This window comes from Lepus europaeus, chromosome 20 (assembly GCF_033115175.1).
Source record: "Lepus europaeus isolate LE1 chromosome 20, mLepTim1.pri, whole genome shotgun sequence".
In the NCBI taxonomy this organism is placed as follows: Eukaryota; Metazoa; Chordata; class Mammalia; order Lagomorpha; family Leporidae; genus Lepus; species Lepus europaeus.
Window position 1 is genome coordinate 55,348,445 of NC_084846.1, and position 22,590 is coordinate 55,371,034.

The 22,590-nt window shown below is 43.4% G+C and overlaps 1 protein-coding gene across 3 annotated transcripts in view; it reads right to left on the bottom strand.

The window, feature by feature from the left end:
- The window catches only part of AKAP9 (A-kinase anchoring protein 9), a 160,181-nt gene extending 145,941 nt beyond the window's left edge, over positions 1-14,240 (bottom strand). For all 3 annotated transcript variants that reach the window (XM_062179110.1, XM_062179109.1, XM_062179111.1), the window contains exon 1: positions 14,074-14,240. In XM_062179110.1, coding sequence (XP_062035094.1) covers positions 14,074-14,121 — 48 coding nt within the window. In that variant the 5' untranslated portion in view covers positions 14,122-14,240. The remainder of the gene's footprint in view (positions 1-14,073) is intronic.
- Positions 14,241-22,590: the final 8,350 nt, after the last annotated feature.

Here is a 22,590-nt window from a genome sequence, read left to right on the forward strand (position 1 = left end):
GCACACCAAGTAAAGTGGCTGCTGCCTCGTAAGAGGTCATGACACACACTCACTCAGTGTTGCAGAATCACAGAGTGGCTATGTTAGTGGGCCCTGCACTTTAATATGGCTCACTGAGGAGCTTTAAAAATAGTGAGGCCACCCGGCGCTGTGGCTGTGGCATAGTAGGGTAAGCCACTGCCTGCAGCGCCAGAATCCTATGTGGGCACTGTTTTGAGTTCCAGTTGCCCCACTTCCAGACCAGCTCCTTACTAATATGCCTCAGAAAGCAGTAGAAGATGGCCCAAATACTTGGGCCCTTGCAACCACGTGGGAGACCCAGAAGTTCCCGGCTCCTGGCTTTGGATCAGCCCAGCTCCAGCCTTGAGGCCATTTGAGAGTGAACCAGCGGATGGAAGAGCTCACGCTTGCTTGCTAGCTCTTTCCCTCTCTCCCTCCTTCCCGCTCTCAAACAAAATAAATCTAAAAAAAAAGTGAGGCCTGGCTCAAAATTTTTAAAGTCTTTCAAGTGTCTCTAACATGCAGCAAAATTTGGGAGCTGTGCAGCTAGGTGCTTACTCTGTAAGTAGTCTTGTGCCACTATTTATATAATTTTTCTTTCCTTTTTTAAAAAAATTCATTTATTTATATGAAAGAGTTACACAGAGAGAGAAGAGGTGTGTGTGTGTGTATGTATGTGTATATATAGATATAGATATAGATATAGATATAGATATAGATATTCCATCTACTGGTTCACTCCAACAAGCTACAATGGTCAGAGCTGTACTGATCTAAAGCCAGGAGCTTTCTCCGGATCTCCCACACTGCTGCAGGGGCCCAAGGACTTGGGCCATCCTCTACTGCTTTCCCAAGCCAAAGCAGAGAGCTGAATTGGAAGTAGAGCAGCCGGGACTAGAACTGATGCCCATATGAGATGCTGGCACTGCAGGTGGTGGCTTTACCTGCTATGCCACAGCGCCACCCCCCCCCCTTTCTTTTTAAAGTGTATTTGATGGGAAACAACTCCACTGGATAGAACAGACTTGGGGACTCATTCCATAATTTTTGATCATGCACAAAGTGATGTGTAGGTAAAGGAAGCCAGTCTATAAAAAAAGAATAATATTTTGTGAAAGCAAGAGAAGAAATGGAGGCAAAAATATCAATTTCTTCTAATGGCTTCTTAGCTTCCATGAGGCCCAATCACTCTTCTCTCTACCCTTCCTCTGAATCTTTCCAACTGTATAATAACCCTCTCTTTTTTCTCCTTCACTTAACTAACCTCAAGGTCTTGTTTGTTTTTTTAAAGATGTATTTATTTGAAAGAGTTACAGAGAGGCAGAGAGAGACAAACACACAGACAGACATAAATCTTCCATCTGCTGGTTCACTCCCCAAATGGCCTCAAGGGCCAGAACTGAACCTATCTGAAACCAGGAGCTTCTCCCAGGTCTCCAACGAGGGTACAGGGGCCCAGGGACTTGGTCCACTGTCTACTGCTTTCCCAGGCCATAGCAGAGAACAGAACTGGGACTCGAACTGGCACCCACATGGGAAGCTGGCACTGCAGGCGGTAGCTTTACCTGCTACACCACAGCACCGGCACTCTAGCATTTTTAAAAACAAAACTTTTGGGCCAGCGCCATGGCTCAGTAGGTTAATCTTCTGCCTGTGGCGCTGGCATCCCATATGGGCACTGGGTTCTAGTCCCGGTTGCTCCTCTTCCAGTCCAGCTCTCTGCTGTGGCCCAGGAGGGCAGTGGAGGATGGCCCAAGTGATTGGGCCCCTCACCCGCATGGGAGACCAGGAAGAAGCACCTGGCTCCTGGCTTTGGATCGGTGTAGCTCTGGCCATAGCAGCCATTTGGGGGGGGGGGGGGGGTGAACCAATGGAAGGAAGACCTTTCTCTCTCTCACACTGTCTAACTCTATCTGACAAGAAAAAAAAAAACAAAAAAACTTTTTTTTTTTTTTTGCAGGGGGGAGGGACAAAAGAGCTCTACCAGAATTATATTGCTTCTATCAGAGGGAGAGAAAAGGAAAGACAGGAAGTGGGGGGAGGGAACTCCCATCCTTCATTTCATTCCTCAAATGCCCATGATGGCAGAGATCGGGCAGAGCCAAATCTGGAAGCCAGAAATTCCATCTAGGACTCCCACATGGTTGGCAGGAACTGAATTACCTGTCACTGCTGCTGCCTTACTGGGTCTGCATTAGCAGGAGTCAGGACAGGAGACAAGTATCGAACCCAGGCACTCCAATGTGGGATGGGGGCATAACAACTAGTGTCTTAACTGCTAGGCTAAACATCCACCCCATCTTTCCGATTTCGTTGTTTTGGTAGAATTTAGAAAATAATGGGGCTGGCACTGTGGCACAGCGGGTTAACACCCTGGCCTGAAGCGCCGGCATCCCACATGGGCGCTGGTTCAAGACCCGGCTGCTCCACTTCCAATCCAGCTCTCTGTTATGGCCTGGAAAAGCAGTAAAAGGTGGCCCAAGCCCTTGGGCCCCTGCACCCACATGGGAGACCCAGAGGAAGCTCCTGGTTTCAGATCGGCGCAGCTCCAGCAGTTGTGGCCATCTGGGGAGTGAACCATTGGATGGAAGACCTCTCTCTCTCTGCTTTTCATTTCTCTGTGTAACTCTTTCAAATAAGTAAATAAAAATAAATCTTAAAAAAAAAAAAGAAAAAAGAAATAATGGCTTTACTGTTTTATTTGTAAAGCAATAACATGTAACTGCCACCTGGTGGCAGTATACCTACTTGAATGTGATTTTTTTTTTTTAAAGACAACCTTTTTAAAGGTTAAACATGATAAATCACATTCTTTAATAGTTTTCTGCTATTTTCAGGATAAAATTCATATTACCTTAAATGACACAACTCATTATCTGATCCTAGCCTTATTTCTCCAATCTAATTTTCCACTCTAGTTTAATCCTCTATGCTCCACTATAATGGCTAACAATTCTTGAACATTTTACATAGTCTGACAATGTTCTAAGGGTGCTACGCTCATTAGCTGAATCTTCATAACACCCTCAAGTGCCAGTACTGTTACTGTTCTCATTTTTCAGATGAGGGACAGGCACAGCAAGGTTAAATAATGTCCTAAAGTCCTACAACCTATAAGTAGCAGAGCCAGGACTAATCCAAGACAGTCTATATGGTATAGTCTAATCCCTTAATCACTACAATTATTATTTTTAAAAAAATTGAAAAATTCCACTCAAATGTCTCATAAGGAACTTTCAATACCATTTATCCAAAACTGATTCCACAGTCTTGTCCAGGATCAGCAACTGAAACTGCTCCTCTCCCTGTAGTACCTCTCTCAGTGGTAGCACTAATCTTCTGTAACCACCAAACTCTACCCATTTTACCTTCTAAACCTCTTGATTTTTCTCCATTTTCATTCCTACCTCACTCTCACCTGTACCACTTCAATAACCTCCCACAAGGTTAGTCCTTAACCTATCCACACAACTGCCAAACGGATCTGTCTGAAATGTAAACCTATATAAACATATTAATGCCACACAGATCTAAAATGCAAACCTATATAACCACATTACTCCCCAGCTTAAAAACTGATGGACAACCACATCCAAATGTGAGTGAACTCCACCTCCTTAACTCTGTCTCCAAGACAGAGGCGTGGCCTCTTTCTCAAGTCTCACCTCTTGTTACACCTTGCTTATAGCTTTACAAAGTCATTGCCTGCCATATCCATGCGGGATAGCTCCGAGACCCGTTTGGATGCCTGAAACCACAAATAGTATCAAACTCCACAATCTTTTATTAAGTACTGTCATCTTTTCAGTTGATGGAAGCTCTTTATTGCTTCTTGCCAAATAGCTGAATTGCCAGCACCGCTATTCTTGCTTTGGGGCTGTTAGATAATATGAGTTACATAACCCAATCACTGTGACACCTCAACAATGAATCTGATAACCGAGAGAGCAGCCATGTGACTACAGAAAAGGAAGTATAGTAGGACTCTTGTTTCATAACATGAAAATCCTGAAATCTATTAAAATTGCTTATTTCATTTTACACATTTATAAAAAATACATATTATCACTATAAAACAAATTTTCTTTTTCTCAACAGGTGCTATGACAAAAATTGCTATTGGTTGTTTGGAGTGGAAAAGTGAGAGCTTTCTTGCCAACGGGAACTCATTAGAAATGCTCATATTTATGAAAGGAATTTGTGCTAATTAAAATATAAGTTTGGATAAAAACAAAATGTTTCACACCAAAAACAGTATTTCTAAAATGCAATGGAAAGAAAAAAAAGGTTTCTATAACCTTCAGCCCAAATCAATTATTTTATACACAAACTTCCAGTAGATATTAATATCTTTACACATTTGCTCATACTCTGCCCTTTAGAATATCTATTAATTTATTTGATTCTCAAGAAATCAACACGGATAGTCAACAGAATATAAATGGCATGGGAATTAACTGAGATCACACCCCACAGTCACTGCAACTCCTCACATCTGGCTCATACACTAAGTCTGATTTTTCATATAAAGAGGGAACTAATATTGAAGTTATAATTGGTCCCTGTTCCTATCTTCCCTGAGGAAACAATAAGACAGTGCGAACCTGAACAGAACTGAGACCCCTGAGGAATTAAGGCAGCCTAAGCACAGAGCCCACAATGAGGATCCTTAGTAAAACAACAAGGAATCCGTAGTGTTCAGTGCCAAGAAATAAAGAGAGCACAGATTTTATATTCTTAGTTTTTCAGAGAAATGTGAATCAGGGAACCTATTCAATCAACACCATTTATACATTTAAATCTTTATAAATTAGGGCTTAAAAAGTTTAAGTGGATCTGAATAGTCATAACTTTGGGGGTTTTAAAAAATGATTTCTTGAAAGAGGAAATAAAAGTTCTTTAGACTGGCAGAGAAACTCTCATTCCACATAAAAACCTCAGTGAACAGAGACCAGAGATCATAACCCTGATAGAAACAAAAAACAAACATTACATTGTTCATGAACAAAGAGGAGAAAGGAATTTTACACAGCACAAAAGCATCTACAGATTTAAACAGAGACAAGGGGATTTCAAAAAGTTCATGGAAAATGGAGTTAAAAGATAACTTTATTTTGGTGCAAAAAAAAATTGAAATCTATGCATAGTTTTTTTCATAATACACATATCCCATGAACTTTCTGAAGTCCCTCATATTCATGGGTTTCAAATTTTTGAACCAAAAATAAACTTACCTTTTAATTCCATTTTCCATGTACTTTTTGAAGTTTACTGGTAACCCAGGTAAAAATACTCCTGAATCAATGCTAAGTTTCGGGATGTTGTTAAATGCCATGTCCAAATCAACCAACACCTTAAGCAGTTTTTCTAGGAGGGCATTAAGTATCCATTAAGGTGTAGTTTGATGGTGACTATCATAAAAAGTAAAAGATGTCACATACGACAACAAAAATATGTTGCTTTGGTGAAATATCCTCACAGATCTATTGTGTTCACTTACAAAAATGACAGGCCTTTTTGTTACGAAAAACTAAGTCATTTTTCCTTCACAGTGGGTATGGATTGATAGAGATCAAGCCAAAACCCCAACAGGTGCCCCTTTGACCAACTGTATGCACTTGTAAAACAGGTGGCCATGGAATGGAATGACTCTGACCCACAAAGAGATCAAACTTTAGCATCTTTATCTAATCAGCTCACCCAGAACCTATTATGCAAAGGGGAAACAACAGTTTAAATTTTGGCAGAGTCCAGAAGGTTAAACAAATCAGGATGAAAGATAATCTGCCTGGCTGTGTGCATCTATCTGCTCCCCTCTTGGCATCACACTCATGTTCTTTCTCCATGTGTATATGTACATATAATACATTAATATTATATAAAAGTAGGTATTAACCCAATTAAAATGTCAAAAAATAACTAGAACAAGAAGATCTACAAATGGCCAACAAGAACATGAAAAAAGCTGCTCGATCTCATTTCATCATTAGGAAAATGCAAATCAAAACCACAAGACACTTCATACCTATCAGGATGGCTATAACAACAACTGCACAACACAAGTGTTTGTAAGGATATGGAGAAAACAGAGCCCTCTACACTGCTTTTGGGAATGTAAAATTGTACAGCCACTATGGGAAAACAGGTTAGCAATTCCTCAAAAAATTAAACAGACTCACCACATGATGCGGTGATTTCACTCCTAGGGATATGTACCAAAGAGAAATAAAAACTAGTACTAAAATATCTGTATACAAATGTTCACATCAGCACTATTCATAATAGTGAAAAGGTTGAAAATAACCAAATGTTCACCAATGGATAAATGGATAAGCAAACTGTGGTGTACAAACAATGAATTCTTATTCAGACCTAGGAGGGAATGAAGTATTTATATATGCTACAACACAGATGAACCCTAAAAAACACTATGCATGATTCCATTTACATGAAAAATCGTCAACAGGTAAACCCACAGACACAGAAAGCAAACTGGAAGTTGCTAGCAGCTGGAGGAGGAGGGAACCAAGGTTATCTGTTTAACCAAGGGTTTCACTCTGCAATGATAAAAATGTTTTAGAACTAGATAGAAGTGGTGGTTGCATAACTTTGTTATGCCACTGAACTGTCTGCTTTAAAATGCTTAATTTTTGTTAAGTGAGTTTCAATTCAATTTCAAAATAACTATAGGTTCTTTTTATGTAGCAGCATAAGAACCCAATAAGTTTTCAATTGTTATTTCATCTATCCTTCAAAACACCTGCTGAGATGCATGTACTGTGACAGGATTAGTCCCACAATCAGACACAGAATTTATGATCACTTAAACAAATGCTTGCTAACTAAAAATCCATAGTCGTAGTTGTAGGAGTTCAGATGCTGTTTGAACAAACAAGCATACAAACGTCTCCAAAGTTTTTGTGCCTTTTTCTACCAGGTCAAAAAGCAGTATTATAAATTCTATACTCTCTCCCTCCCTCCCTTTTTCTCTCTCTCACATAAGACACAAAAGAACCTTTAAAAGTAAACTTTTAGTAATTCTGTAGCTTTTCCAAATTAAGGTTTTCAAAAGGATGCTAACCAATTAAATAAGATGCCTAATTTTAATTTTCATGGGACTGTATTGAGAAATGAATATAAAGAATGTCCTTTATCACTGAATGTTTAACATTTTATCATGGGACCCTTCTCTAGTTGCTATATTAGAGGAAATTCACTTACTTTTCCATAACCAGTAGCCTCTAACAAATAAATATCCTGTCATCACAGTTCAATACTTTTTTATTTCTAAAAATGATATATTTTTGCTTTAAAACAATGTTTGTCCCCCTCTGGTCACTTTCCAGCTCCTTGTCTGTGTCCTATCATTTTCACTTCCTCTCTTCCCTTGCTATCATTTAACTAGGAAATCTGGGGTGCCTGCCAGCAAAACTGAAAGTTAAATGACAGTGCCTGGAAGAGAGGAAGTGAAGACACAGGACACATCCAATGGGACAACAGTGGGACAAACACGGTTTTTAAGCAAAGCTGCCTCCTCACTGGACCTTGTCACTTCTGTGTCCCAGTTCCTGTCATTTCTGGGATTCGCCTGTGACACCTCCATTCAATCATACTTCAAGACCATTCTTTCCTCTGTCATCAGCTCTCTAAACACCCTGGTTTGCTTCAGCAAAGCCTCAGGGTCAAGCGTTAGTTTTAAATCAAGGAATGCACCAGTGTTGCAATAAATGTTGATGAAGATATAAAACTGCTGCTTCCAGTTCGAAAGCTAAGTAAGCTCTGTCAAAATATAAAGTTGAAAACAAAGAGGGAGGAACAACTTTCTTAGTCTCCAGCAATCTATCTGAACTATGCAAAGAATAATTTAACACTGTAACTAACTTTGTCTATCAAGTACACCTTGCTTTCCTCTTCTACATGCAATGGGCCCTACTCTTCAAACTGAAAATTCTGTTAGAAAAACAAAAATCATATTCTTACAAGATACTGAATGCAACAGGTAATAATTTTAATAACTAAATACTGATTACATAAAATGAAAAATAATTGGTATAAAACTTTCTGATCGATTCTGCTACATTAGAACTTTAAAAAGTATACCTAATGAGAATCTGAGTAATAATTTTATAATAAATACAAAATTGTTCTCTAATTTGTAATATTGCAATTTTCTTATAATTAATACATAACAATTTTACTTGGGAAAAAAGTGAAGTCATCTGAGGTGGAGACAGGATACAGATCTGGTTCAACACAAAGATGGCAGTCAGCATGTTGTAAATGGGGTTAGTCCAGTTCAGACAATATTTACTTAATAACGCAGCCACATCTTACATTTCCATGGGTCAGGCTTCTTCCAACATCAATACTGAGGACCCACCTGAGGATCTTTTGCAAACTGAAAAACCACCAAGCAGCAGAAAAACTCAACTGCCACATAAGCCCACTCACTAGCTCCACTGGCACTTGATTTGTTACCAGCCATCCTATAAACCTCAGTTCTAGGTTCTTTAGTCACAGCACATCTAAAACAGCAAACCAGGGAAGCACATGAGAAGGAGGCAAAAAATTAGTTTCTCCATAGCAATGAGAATTGACAGCAAGAAGGAAGGAAAATAACAAAAACAAAAAGGAGACCTGCAAATTTCTAATAATACAGAACCCCAAGTAAACCATACAGGCAGTACTAGACTATACTAAAGCAGAAAACTTTTTTTTTTCTTTCTTTTTGGTGAAGAGACTGATTTTCCATCTTCTGGTTCACACCTCATCTGGGCCCCAGGTCAGGAGTTAATAACTCAATCCAGTTCTCCCTCATGGGTAGCAGGAACCCAATTACTTGAGTCATTACCACTGTCTCCCAGAGTCTGCATTAGCAGGAAGCTAGAGTCAGGAGCAGGGGCCGGGGCCAGGGCCAGGGCTCAAACCCAGGTACTCTGAAGTGGGAGGCAAGCATCTTCACTAGTGTCTTATCTACCAGGCCAAAACACTTGCCCCCAGAACCTAGCTAATCTGTCCTCATTTTCTGTTCTTTTTAATGGTCACATAAACATAATATTGATTTTCATAATGTTGATTTTTATAGGCCTTTCTTATTTTTAAAAATATCATTTGAATGTTTTTCCCAATTAATACACAATTTTAAGGAATTTGAAAATAAAAAAAGTAAAGAAAATTAATATTGCCTATAACCACCACCCAGATATAGTCACAATTTCTATCTTGGTATATTTTTTAAAAACACACTATAAATATGTATCATCTTGTAACTTTTTAACTTGGTATATTTATGAACATTTTCCTAACTCAAAATGATTGTTTATAAGGTCTAGATACAAAGAAAATTTTTCTATGAAAAGCTTACCAATTACCAAGAAAAATATTTAAAAGTTATGGCTTTACAGACTCATAGGATGGCAGATGTCCTAAACAACACTCTGGCCTCAGAATCAGCCCTCAAGGCATTCAGATCTGGCTGAAGAGCCCATGAGAGTATAGCAGGCATGGAAAGCCAAGATATCATGGGAAAAAAAAAAAAAAAAGACCTAAATGAATGATCTCTGTGAGTGAGATCCCAGTGGAAAGAACGGGGCCGTCAAAGAAGGAGGTACCCTTCTCCGAAGGGGGGAGAGAACCTCCACTTTGAGTATGACCCTATCGGAATAAGATCAAAGTCAGCGAACTCTAAAGGCTTCCATAGCCCTGGCAACTCATGACTAGAGCCTAGGGAGATTACTGACGCCATGAACAGGAGTGTCAAATTGTAAAGTCAGCAACAGGAGTCACTGTGTACTTACACCCCATGTGGGATTTGTCCCTAATGTGTCGTCTAAAGCCAAGTGATGTTATGACTGGTACTGAAACAGTATTTTTATACTTTGCGTTTCTGTGAGGGCGCAGACTGATGAGGTCTTTGCTAATTATATACTGAATTGATCTACTGTATATAAAGAGAATTGGAAATGAAAAAAAAAAAAAAACAACCTGGTGTTAAAATGGAAATGGCATAGAAAATTAATTAATTAAAAAAAAATTATGTAGGATCTCTGTCTTTAATGTGCTGTACATTGCTATTTAATGCTATAATTAGTAATCCAATGGTAGTTTTTTCACTCGATGTTGCTTTATGGGCAAAATGTTGAAATCTTTACCTAATATACACTAAACTGATCTTCTGTATACAAAGAGAATTGAAAATGAATCTTTACATGAATGGAAGGGGAAAGGGAGTGGGAAAGGGGAGGGTTGCGGGCGGGAGGGAAGTTATGGGAGGGGGGAAGCCATTGTAACCCATAAGCTATATTTTGGAAATTTATATTCATTAAATAAAAGTTTAATAAAAAAAATAAATACATCTTTAAAAAAATAAATAAAATAAAATAAAAGTTATGGCTTTAAAACTAAATTATATGGGCCAGCGCCGCGGCTCAATAGGCTAATCCTCCGCCTTGCGGCGCCGGCACACCAGGTTCTAGTCCCGGTCGGGGCGCTGGATTCTGTCCCGGTTGCTCCTCTTTCAGGCCAGCTCTCTGCTGTGGCCCAGGAGTGCAGTGGAGGATGGCCCAAGTCCTTGGGCCCTGCACCCGCATGGGAGACCAGGAGAAGCACCTGGCTCCTGCCTTGGGATCAGCGCGGTGTGCCGGCCATAGTGCACCGGCCGCGGCAGCCATTGGAGGATGAACCAACGGCAAAAAGGAAGACCTTTCTCTCTGTCTCTCTCTCACTGTCCACTGCCTGTCAAAAAAAAAAAAAACTAAACTAAATTATAGGGGCCGGCAGCTGTGGCGCAGCGGGTTAATGCCCTGGCCTGAAGAGCCGGCATCCCATATGGGTGCCGGTTCTAGTCCCTGCTGCTCCACTTCTGATCCAGCTCTGTGCTATGGCCTGGGATAGCAGTAGAAGATGGCCCAGGTCCTTGGGCCCCTGCACCTGCATGGGAGACTGGGAAGAGGCTCCTGGCTCCTGGCTTCAGAATGGCCCAGCTCCAGCCATTGCGGCCACCAGGGCAGTGAACCAGCAGATGGAAGACCTCTCTTTGGGGAAAAAAAAAACTAAAAACTAAATTATCTGGGGCCAGTACTATGGTGCAGGGGTTAAGCCACCTAATGCATCTAGGAAAGCAGAGGAAGATGGCCCAAGTGCTTGGGCCCCTGCACCCACATAGGAGACCCAGAAGAAGCTTCTTTCTGGCCACTGTGGCTGTTTGGGAAGGGAACCAATAGTTGGAAGATTTCTCTTTCTATGTAACTCTGCCTTTCAAATAAATAAATAAATCTTTTAAACAACTGTATTATCAGGGCTAGTACTGTGATACAGTAGGTTAAACTGCCGCTTGCAACGCTGGCATCCCATATAAGCACCAGTTTGAGTCCTGGCTGCTCCACTTCTGATCCAACTCCCTGTTAATGCACCTGGGAAACAGCAGAAGATGACCCAAGTGCTTGGGTTCCTGTCACCAACATGGGAGACCTGGATGGAGTTTCAGACTCCTGGCTTCAGCCTAGCCATTGTGGTCATTTGGGGGAGTGAACCAGCAGATGGAAGGTCTCTGTTTCTTTCTCTCTATATATAACTCTGCCTTTCAAATAAACAAATCTTTAAAAAAGATGAGATAAAAACATTACCAAATGCAATATGTAAATCTAATGAATGAATGAGACATTTGAAGAATCTAATCTCTCAACAAATTTTGGAAACTGAAAATTCTAAGTGGTTTCTGATGCCAGCAATGAAATCTTTTAATTATGAGAATTCTAGATTATTGCTACTTATGAAGCAGAGGCGGGGGAACGGGGGAGAAAGAGGTCTTCCATATGCTGGTTCACTCCCCAGATGGCCGCCAACTACCAGAGCTGTGCCGATCTGAAGCCAGGAGACAGAAGCTTCTTCCAGGTCTCCCATGAAGGTGCAGGAGTTCAAGGACTTGGGCCAACTTCTACTGCCTTCCCAGGCCATAGCAGAGAGCTGGATCGGAAGTGGAACAGCCAGGACCCGAACCCGTGCCCGTATGGGATGTCGTCAGGGCAGGCAGCGACTTTACCCACTATGCCACAGCGCTGGCCCCTACTGTTACTAAATTACAACCATACTAGTAAAGTTTCACCCATTAACAACTCATTAGTCATTCTGCTCTTTATTCATTTAGCATTCATCGATAGGTATCATGCTAGGGTACACTGCAATCTAACCTGAAAGAAAGATTGTCACCACCTCTATATCCCCAGCCCCTGGCATAATAAGGGAGTTCAAGATGGCTTGTGCTGAATGACTACATTTAGAACCCAATGTTTTTCAGTCCTAACTAAAAACACTTGCTTATATATAAAGGAAATAATTTATAGACTATTTTTGATGATGTCACTTTCATTCTATCTTCCATGCTGTTAGTCTTCATAACATTAATGGCTACATAATATTCCATTGCATTTATACATCTTAGAAAGCCATTCTCTTCATATCATCTCTCAAGACTTATTTCAGTATTTTTATTGCAGAGCTAATGTGGCCCCAAACATATCCTGCCTTGTAAGTTTCACAGATTTATTTCTCACTGGAAAAAGCAGGCTTAACTCCAGAAGATAAACTTGTGAAATACAAGTTACTCCAGTGGTAGAATTTTGAAACACACACACACACACACACACACACCGCTAGAGCATACAGAACTCCATTTTGCCAAATCAACTACTTACAACTATTTAATTAAATCCTCTATCGTGATCCAAAGTAAATCACTTTTCATGGGACTGCTTCACATGTTTTTAGGAAAGACATTTTTGGGGGCAAGCAGTGAAAATTCCCAAGCCAGACAGATTAGAACTTCAGTGCTTCTGGAAGGGAGCACACAGCTAACCTCCCTCATTGGACACACGGGGTTTGTGTAATGTAAGCAATCTGGGGGCTCTGGAAGGTGCCCCCTTCCCTCCATTTACAGATTCTAAAAGTCCACCTGTGAGCCTGGACCTCGGGCGGAGGGAGCTTCCTGGAAAGCCCACCGTATAGCAGCTACGTTACACACGCAGTCACAGATACACCTGGGTAGAGGACGTCCTCCTGCTGCACCTCTGCAGCTGGCCCTTCCTGGAGGACTGAAGCCAGGGCCCCGGTTTCCTTTGTTTACGTGGGGGAAGGGGAGGGAAGGCGGGGAGGAGAAACAGTTAACTACACTATCATTTAACCGCGGTCCAGGTATGATTGCTGACAATTACCTCTACAGAGATTAGCAGATAACCTATAAAAGGTCATTTCGTTGTAAAGAAGAAGGAGTCCTTTGGGGCCAACCAGAAGACCCGTCAAACACGCAATGTTTAAAAGAAATACGTTATTCAATGCATCTCGTGTCAAGTTTTTCATGAAGCCCAACGAATGACACCTGTGCGCGATTTTGTATTGTTTGCTTTCCAGGCTTTTTCGTGCGAGCGCGCGTGCACACACACAAAACAGGGGCTCACCGGAGCTACACAGATGGCAACGAAAGTCCTCAAAGCAGGGATTCTATAGGTGTCACTTGGAACACAGAGCCTCTGGGTTCCCAGAGGTTCCATTCGGAGAGCCTCGGTGCCGCGACAAAGACCTCCGCAGACAGACATACAAAGGCACGCTGCTGTCAACGCCCCTGCGGCCAAGCTCACAGCTGGCACCGTGGCACACTCGAGCCACGGCCCAGGCAGCTGTCACAGGCCAGTCACACACGCCCCGGAGTGCCAGCGTGCCAGAGAGGCGGGCCGCGCGCCAATCCCCCCCAAAGGAAGGAGAAGCCTGGCTCTGCTCGCCGGGCAGCACCACGCCTGCACCACCCAGAACACCCCCCGAAGAAAGTGAAAGGCTGGGGATTCGGGAGCAATTAAATGCCAGCCGACGGCAGCCCTGTGAAGGGCGGGTTCGAGCTGGGCATTTACGAGCAAGGAGCCACGCCGTTCGCTCGGCGGCGAGGAGGGGGCGCCGGGCTTTACCCCTATCGGGAAGAGGGGCGAGGGGGAAACGCGGAGCCGCCGCACCTCGCCCCCCGGCCCCCTCCCACGCTGCCCGGCCGCCGCCTCCCTCCCCGGGCCCGGCTGCCGCCGCCTCTCCTACCTTCGCTTTGCCGGCCTCCAGCTTCTTCTGTCGCTCCTCGTCCTCCATGGCCTCTGCGCGAAGGCGGCGGAGCAGCGGGCGGGGTTTGGGGGAGACAGGAAAGGTCGGTTCAGGCGGAGGTGGGGCGGCGAGCTCCGCGGCCCAGCGAGCAGGCCCGGCGCGGCGCGAGCAGCCTCTGCGCTCACTGGCGGCTCGTCCCGGGCCGCACGGCCGGCGCCGTCGCCGCCGCCGCCATCTTCGTCTCCACGTAAACACTCGGCGGGCGTCGTGGAGGGGCGGGGGGGACGTCGGTCCGCGCAGCCGCCGCGCCGGGCAGGTGCGCCCGGCCCCGCCCCCGCCGTCCCCCCGCGGCCCGGCGCTGCCGGGGGACGGCGGGGCTGAGGCGGCAGCGGGGTCCGGGCCGCCCGCCGGCCAGCCGTGCCGCACGCCACGGCGCGCGGGGGTCAGAGCGGCTTTTCCAAGTACGAAGCTGTCAGAGGCGTGAGGCAATGAAGGACCTCTGAGAAGCCACAGTGGCCAGGGGGCGGGAGAGACTTGCCGGACCCCGGCTGTCCACGCCAGAAGCCCGGAGAGCGGCGACTGCGGCGGTGACTTCCCTGGCCTCCCAGTCCCGCGCTCTTGCCCACGCCGGTTCCCGCCCAGGCTCGCCTGGTCCCCCGAGGCCCACTCGCACGCCTCCGCCTCCCACGCAAGGCTCTTTGTTCGGCCCCCGCCCCCAGGAGGGCGCCCGCTGAACCTGCACTCCCGTCCGGTCTCTCCGGAGCCTCGGGCAGCGGTGCTCTCGGGGGAGGCCGAGCTCGGGGACCCCGCCCGGGCGCACCACCTGACAGGGCACACGTTACCTGTCCTGGGTGGTCATCTTTGTGACTGCCCCTGGCATACCGAATCGCCCCGAATTAATGTCGGTTGCCGTTTTTCTCGAATTTCCTTCATGGCCTCTGCACGCGTTTTGTTGGCTTGTGTGCTTCCTAGGTCACCTGATATTCCTGGCTCCTTGGCGGCAGGGACCCCCTCATGGATCCTGCTCACCGTGGCATTAATAAACGACTAGCACAGGGCTTTGCCCCGAATAAATACTGCTGGGTTGACTCAGTCACGTCTATAAATTGATCATTCCTCTTCCCTTTCTTCCACTCACCTGGCCCCACAATCCTTCTGCCCCCCTCACCCCACCCCACATTTGCCAACCCTCCGTTCCTAGAGTGAATACAAATTATCATGTCTTAGACTGATTACTGATGTTGAGTTCCCCTCTCCTTTGTTGAGTGAGGTTGGGCTGAGAAACTGTTAGGAGTGGAAACAAGCTGTGGGTTCAACCGTATTGGTGAAACTTGGGGTTTAAGTGAAACTTGGGGTTACAAAAAGAAAAGGTGGGGGGGGTGCCCTGGCATATCAGGTTAAGCCTCCCCCTGCCGCTGGTTCCAGTCCTAGCTGCTGCTCTTCTGTTCCAGTTTCCTGCTATGGGCCTAGAAAAGCAGAGGAAGATGTCCCAAGTGCTTGGGTACCTTAACCCACGTAAGAGACCCACGTAAGAGACCCGGAAGCAGCTCTGGCTCCTGGCTTCCCATCCAGCTTTTGTAGTCAGTTGGGGAGTGAACCTGCGGAAGGGCAAATGTGATCTAGTGATCTGACACCTGTCCATTCATGTCATATCATACTGATTTATATAATTTTTATATAAATATTTATAGAATTCATTAATTCAAGTCATTCCCCAAGAAGATGCTATCTCACCAAGACTTGAGAAAGATGAGGGAGTGGGCCATGGAGATGAGTGAGGTAAGAGCAATCCAAAGCCTCTCAAGCAGGGATAAAGGATAAACAGGAAGCAAGAGTGGCTAGAGCGGAGTAGACATCCAGGAGAATAATAGGAGATAAAGTCAGAGAAGTAATGGGGGCGGGGGGCAACGCGATCAGATCCTGTAGAGTTCAGAAGTTCATAGTTCATTGTAAGAAAGCAACTTGGCTTTTTTTCTGTTTACAATTAGAAGGAACTGGAGAAATTTTGAGCAGAGTGACATGGTTTGGGTTATTTTCTTTTTTTTTAAAGATTTATCTATTTATTTGAAAGTCAGGGTTACACACAGAGAGAAGGAGAGGCAGAGAGAAAGCCTTCCTTCCATCTGCTGGTTCACTCCCCAATTGGCCACAATGGCCGGAGCTGTGCCTATCCAAAGGCAGGAGCCAGGAGCTTCTTCCGGGTCTCCCACATGGGTGCAGGGGCCCAAGGACTTGGGCCATCCTCCACTGCTTTCCCGGGCTGTAGCAGAGAGCTGGACTGGAAGTGGAGCAGCCAGGAATTGGCATCCATATGGGATGCCAGCACTGCAGGCAGCGGCCCCACCCGCTATGGCACAGCACCAGCCCTGGGTTATGTTATTAAAAGAAGTCTGCCTGCTATGAAGAGAGACTGGGGCAATCTTGGATGCCGTTGGAAATAATCCAAACAAGAATGGGATTACTGGGTATTTGGACAATTGTAGTGGTAGTGGAGGTGACGATATGGGATCAGAATCTTGTTATTTTTTGAATGTGGAACTAATATTACCAGTGGAGTTGTAGAATGAATGTAAAGTTTGAGGAGTTAAGAATGACTCTAATGTTTTGGCCTGAGTGAATGATGAAGTTGTCAACAACTGAGATGGAGAACACTTAGAGGAGACCATTAGTTCAGTTTTGGGTGTGACAACTTAGAGTTATTGCATTAAGCATCCAGGAAGTGATGACATCCTTAGGTATTTGAGTCTGAAGATCAGGAAAGAGGTTTAAGCCAGAAATAAAAATTTGAGAGTAGCCAGTGTTTATCATACAGAAGACATTTTAAGTTAAGGAATCTGATGAGATCCCCTAGGGCCAAGCTGTCCAATACAATAGCCTTAGCAACATATGGCTGTTGGACACTTACAATGTAGCTAGTCTCAATAGAGATATGCCATACATACAACACATTGGATTTCAAAACAGTATAACTCAAAATATCACATTAATATTTTTTACATTACTGAAATGATTGTTGTATAATGGGTTGGATATATAAGGGGACTTTAGGAAGTTCATGAAAAAAAATGGAATTAACAGTAAATTTAGGGCAAGCATTAAGCCCCTCTACTTGGGATGCCCATATCCTATGCGGAAGTGCCTGGTATCAAGTCCTGCTCCTCTTCCAACCCAGTTTCCTGCTATATGTCTGAGAGGCAACAGAGGACGGCTCAAGTACTTGGGTTCCTGCCATCCACATGGGAGACTTGGATAGAGTTCCTGGCTCCTGGCTTCAGTCTGGCCCAGCCCTGGCTTTTGTAAGCATTTGAGGGTAAATCAGTGGACAGGAGATCTCTTGCTGTATATCTCCCTCTCTCTGTGCCACTATGTCTTTCAAATAAATAAATAAATAAACTTTTTTTAAAGCAAAGTTTATTTTGATGTAAATTTTTTTAAATCCATGCAAGGTTTTTTATAATACATATTTTCCATGAACTTTTTGCAGACCCCTTCAAATATGAATTTCACCACTTTCTTTTTACTTTTTCTAATGTAGTAACTAGAAAATTCTCAAAGGCCTTGCATTTGTGGCTCACATTATTTTTCTGTTGGACCGTGCTGCTCTCTAGGGAGAACGTTTAGCTGGAGAAGTGACAGAGGGACTGAGGGCAGGTGAGAAGAATCAGCAAATGAGCCAGAGCAGTGGCTGCTAGATACAAGGAACCAGTAGCCACGTGAAGAAGGTACAGCAGGAGGGAACGATCAACTGTAACAACGGCTGCTAATAGGTCAGCTAAAGCAACAGCTGAGAAATTGGAAGTCATTGGAGGCCTGCATGGAGGTTACTGGAAATCAGTCATTACCTTTTTCCTACTGAGTACAAATACTGCCTAGGTATGAATATGAATAGAGAAGTGAAATCTGTTGTCCCCATCGGGGTTACATTCTAGTGACTCTGCTTATAGTATCTGTAAAATTCCTTATTTAGTGCTGACTTGCCTTCTCAATGCTAAGAACACTACAACACCCTTGTTTTCACAGAGGAATTAAATACAAAAATTTCTAATGGTACTTTTTCTATTTTCCACTTAAATGGTGCTAGCACCTTGGTGGCAGGATAGCACACAAGTGTATGTAGCATGCCTGCATGGCCAGCAAACAAGATTGCTGTGACACTGTAGTCAAATTTCATTTTGAGAAGCTGTCTCCACCATTTCCTCACTACATGTGATTGTCATTTACACATTATTTGATCTTTCACAAATTGGCCAGGTGCCACCAATTAGTCATTCAATTTTAGCCCTCAATACATATCATGGGACTTTAACTTAACAAAAGCTGCAATTGCAATTAAGGTAATTTTTTAGATTCTGCTAAGGAAAAAAAAAAAAACGGTCATTTGTTCCTATATTGTCTAAGACAAATATACTGCCTAAGTGAGGAAGACAAACACTGCAGTTTGTTCTTCAGCCTTTTCTCTTGTGAACGAAATAACTTTTCTTTATCCCCTTTTCAAACAATTGTAGTCTAAAGATGTATTTAATCGGGAGCAGGCCTCAGTCTGGCACAGCAGTTAAGATACCCATGTCCCGCAGTGGTGTGTGTGTGTATGATTCCTGGCTCCCACTCCTGATTCCATTTTCCTATTGCAGACCCTGAGAGACAGCAGTGATTGGGTCTCTGCCACCCAGATGGGAGACCCGGATTGAGTTGCTGGCTCCTCCCTCCACTCCAGCACAGCCCAAGCCACTGCAGGTATTTGGGGAATGAATCAGCAGAAGGAGGGAATCTCTCTTCTCTCTCATTTATCTGTGATCATTTCCATTCCCATTCTCTGGGTCTTTGCCAAATTTTATGTAACTCAGTTAAATCAACTACATATTTTTCATTATGTATTTCACCATGGCAGAGTTATCTTGTGCTTCCTATAAATCTTTAAAATGTACACAGGCTTGTTGAATTTTAATCCAGTTTCTTAAGGTAACTTACCCACTGGTGAATTCTGCCTTGCTATATAAACCATGTAAAAAATATTAACTGTGTACTGAGTCAGAGTCCCTCAAACATCTCATCCACAACTCTTCACAAAGTCTCATTGCTTTCATTTTTTTAGAAGTATTTGTTGTGAAAAACTGAAAATACCCAGGATTTGATTACTTCCTTTAGTTTTTCCAAGTCTAGATTAATACAATGATAATCCAGGTAAACAATTCTATGATAATAAAACTGTCTTCTGATTATAATCCATACCCAAATTACTCAGAGAAAACTTTCACCTATGAGTATTTTTCCCTTTCATGGGGTAGAGCAATTACCTACTCAGTTGTGTAACCATTGTTGTTCATCTCTATGACTTTGCTTCCTTTTAGAAGACATTGCCAGCTACTGTTTCCACAGAACATATCCAATCATTACTTGCCATGGAAATTGCCCCAAACCATGCTCAAGGCCTTCCTTCCGGGGCCAGCACTTACAAATCCCCCTGGTCCAGTTCATGACATTCTTCTTAACTTGAAATTTTTATCTCATCTACCCTGTCTTCTTGTGTGTCATCTACCGGGTCCTCTTGTGTTTCCTTTCTCAGTGTCTGTTGATTCCTTCGCAGATTTTCCTGTCCACTGCCACCAAGGTAAACCAGACCTTTATGGTCTCACAGTTCAAAAGATCTTCAGAACTCAAGCTGGTCTGTCTGCTTCATCCCTCCTGTTGCATTCCAGTGCTCACAACTCTTTCCGGTTAGCTTTCTAAAATGCAAACTCCACTAAATTATTTCATTACCAAATGACTTCCTGCTCCCCATAAAATGAATGTCACGACTCGCACAAGACAAATCTTACAGAACATAAAATTGAGCTTATTTTGAAAATGCAGCTGTAACTAGGGTTAAGCTGAAGAAAAAGGAAATATTAAATGCTAAAAAAAATGATTTTTTAAAACTAGTTAATACAGATGAGAGGTATGTAAGTAAAGAAAATAGAAGGAAGCAGAGTGGTGTATCTTCCACACTCTGCACAATAAGAAACTGAAGGCTTGAGAGGTTAAATGATATGCCAGTTGTCCATTGTTGGATAGCAAAAATCCCAGCTATCTTAGTCCTAACCATCTAATGTAAGTCTTACTCCATTTTGCTAAGTGGTGTCTCTAAATAAGCATTGGAATTTAAACAGAATAAATACCTAGTTACAGAATATGTTCAGTAAAACCTAAGACAAATTTTGTCAGTGTTTTAGTTCACAATATAAGCTTTTGAAATAATGATGTATGAAACTAGTACTTGTTCAAAGTAGGCTATAAACACATGAAGTATTACAGAAATTGGAGGTGTTACTGATGTCAAATGATGAAATCATAAGTCCATAACCCAAGATGTTGTGCTGATTACTGAATAATGGGAATATATGCATACTAATTTCAAATAGCCAAGGATTTTTCATCCTGCAAAGCAGTCACAGAATATAAAATGAATTCCCGGCCGGCGCCGCGGCTCACTAGGCTAATCCTCCGCCTTGCGGCGCTGGCACACAGGGTTCTAGTCCCGGTCGGGGCACCGATCCTGTCCCGGTTGCCCCTCTTCCAGGCCAGCTCTCTGCTGTGGCCAGGGAGTGCAGTGGAGGATGGCCCAAGTGCTTGGGCCCTGCACCCCATGGGAGACCAGGAGAAGCACCTGGCTCCTGCCATCGGAACAGCGCGGTGCGCCGGCCGCAGCGCGCTACCGCGGCGGCCATTGGAGGGTGAACCAACGGCAAAAGGAAGACCTTTCTCTCTGTCTCTCTCACTGTCCACTCTGCCTGTCAAAAATTAAATAAATAAAATAAAATAAAATAAAATGAATTCCCAAGGATTCATTTCAAGGGTCCATGTAATTTTTAGAGTCGAGATATATTAGGGTTAAATATGAAAGAAAATTTCAAGTAGTCGGTCTCCCAGTGTCTCCTCCTTTCCAACCCAGAGTCTGTGATATGCTCAGCATTCCCTATTTTCACAGTACCCAGTATGCTGTGGCTTGTGTTGCTTGTGAGTGAAACCACCCTTGTTTATCTTGGGTTAAAATGTTTGGTCCATTGTAAAAACTGGACATGAAGGAGGCTTACCTCCTGTGAGTTTGAGTGGCATAAAATTGAACCAAGTTTGGCATTGCATTTTGATTAGTGTGATTTGGAACTCATCACATTCTGTCTTTTGTGGAAAGCAGAGTGACATGTGAGCTAAGAGGATTCAGGTCTTTGGAGCTTAGGCATGACTCCAATACTCCATGAGGCCAGACCAGCTGTATTTCCCAGTCTTGCAAATGACTCTATAGTTCAGAAAATAAAATCATATTTTGGGCTCCCTTACATCCCACTATGTCCTTGCACAAAGCCTCTGTTGCCAAAGGTGATCTGGGTGTAACTTTTCTTTGCATATTTAAGGAGCGTAACAAATAGATCTTATATAAATGTTATGCCATTAAAATAGGCAAAATAATATAAAATATTTATATTCCTTCTATAACCCCAGAATTGGCATGTTTTCTTATTATTTTTTATTTCTCCCATACTTTATCCAACAAATCAGAAATAAAGGTATTGAAAGGTATGTAAGGTTTGCGTGTGTACACGTGTGTGTGTACCATGTATAAAGCCTCACTAAAGAGCCACTTTGGCAATAATTTATTAGCTAACAGTAGCATTTGTAACTCTTTAGTAATGATTTACTGAAAACTACCTAAAGGTTTGAAAGAGCTAATGTGCTGGAAGGAATCTCAAAGTCCATAGAAAGAATTGTGATTAATGTCTGTCAAGTTTTCTAATTTTCCTTTACAAGGGTGATTTTAGCTTATTTATTTTTAAAAAGATTATTTATTTGAAAGGCAGAGAGGCAGAAGTGGGGGGGAAGGATCTTCCATCCTCTGATTTACTCCCCAAATGGCCACAACAACTGGAGCTGGGCCAGTCCGAAGCCAGGAGCCAGGAGCCTCTTCCAGGTCTCCCATGTGGGTGCAGGGACCCAAGGACCTGGGCCATCTTCTACTGCCTTCCCAGGCCATAGCAGAGAGCTGGATTGGAAGTAGAGCAGCCAGGACTCAAACTGGTGTCCATATGGGATGCCAGCACCACAGGCAGCAGCTCCACCCACTATAACACAACACAGCTTACTTTTAAACATTTTTATAAAAGCTTTACAAATCCAAATAAAAGTAGCCCAGGACAGGCATTTGGCTTAGTGCTTCAGATGCCCTTGTCCCATACAGGAGTGCTTAGGTCTGACCCTAACGCAGATCCTGGAAGGGTAGCAATGGTGATTCAAGTGTTGAGTTCCTGGATTGAGTTCCCAGCTTTGGCCAGGCCTAGTCCTGGCTACTGTGGGCATTTGAGAAGGAAGCCTATGATGGGAGTGCACCAACTAGCTTTCTCTCTCTCTCTCTTCCCCTTCCTCCCTCCCTCTCAGAAAACAAAAACAAAATACCTACATTCGGCCAGCGCTGCGGCTCAATAGGCTAATCCTCCGCCTTGCGGCGCCGGCACACAGGGTTCTAGTCCCGGTCGGGGCACCGATCCT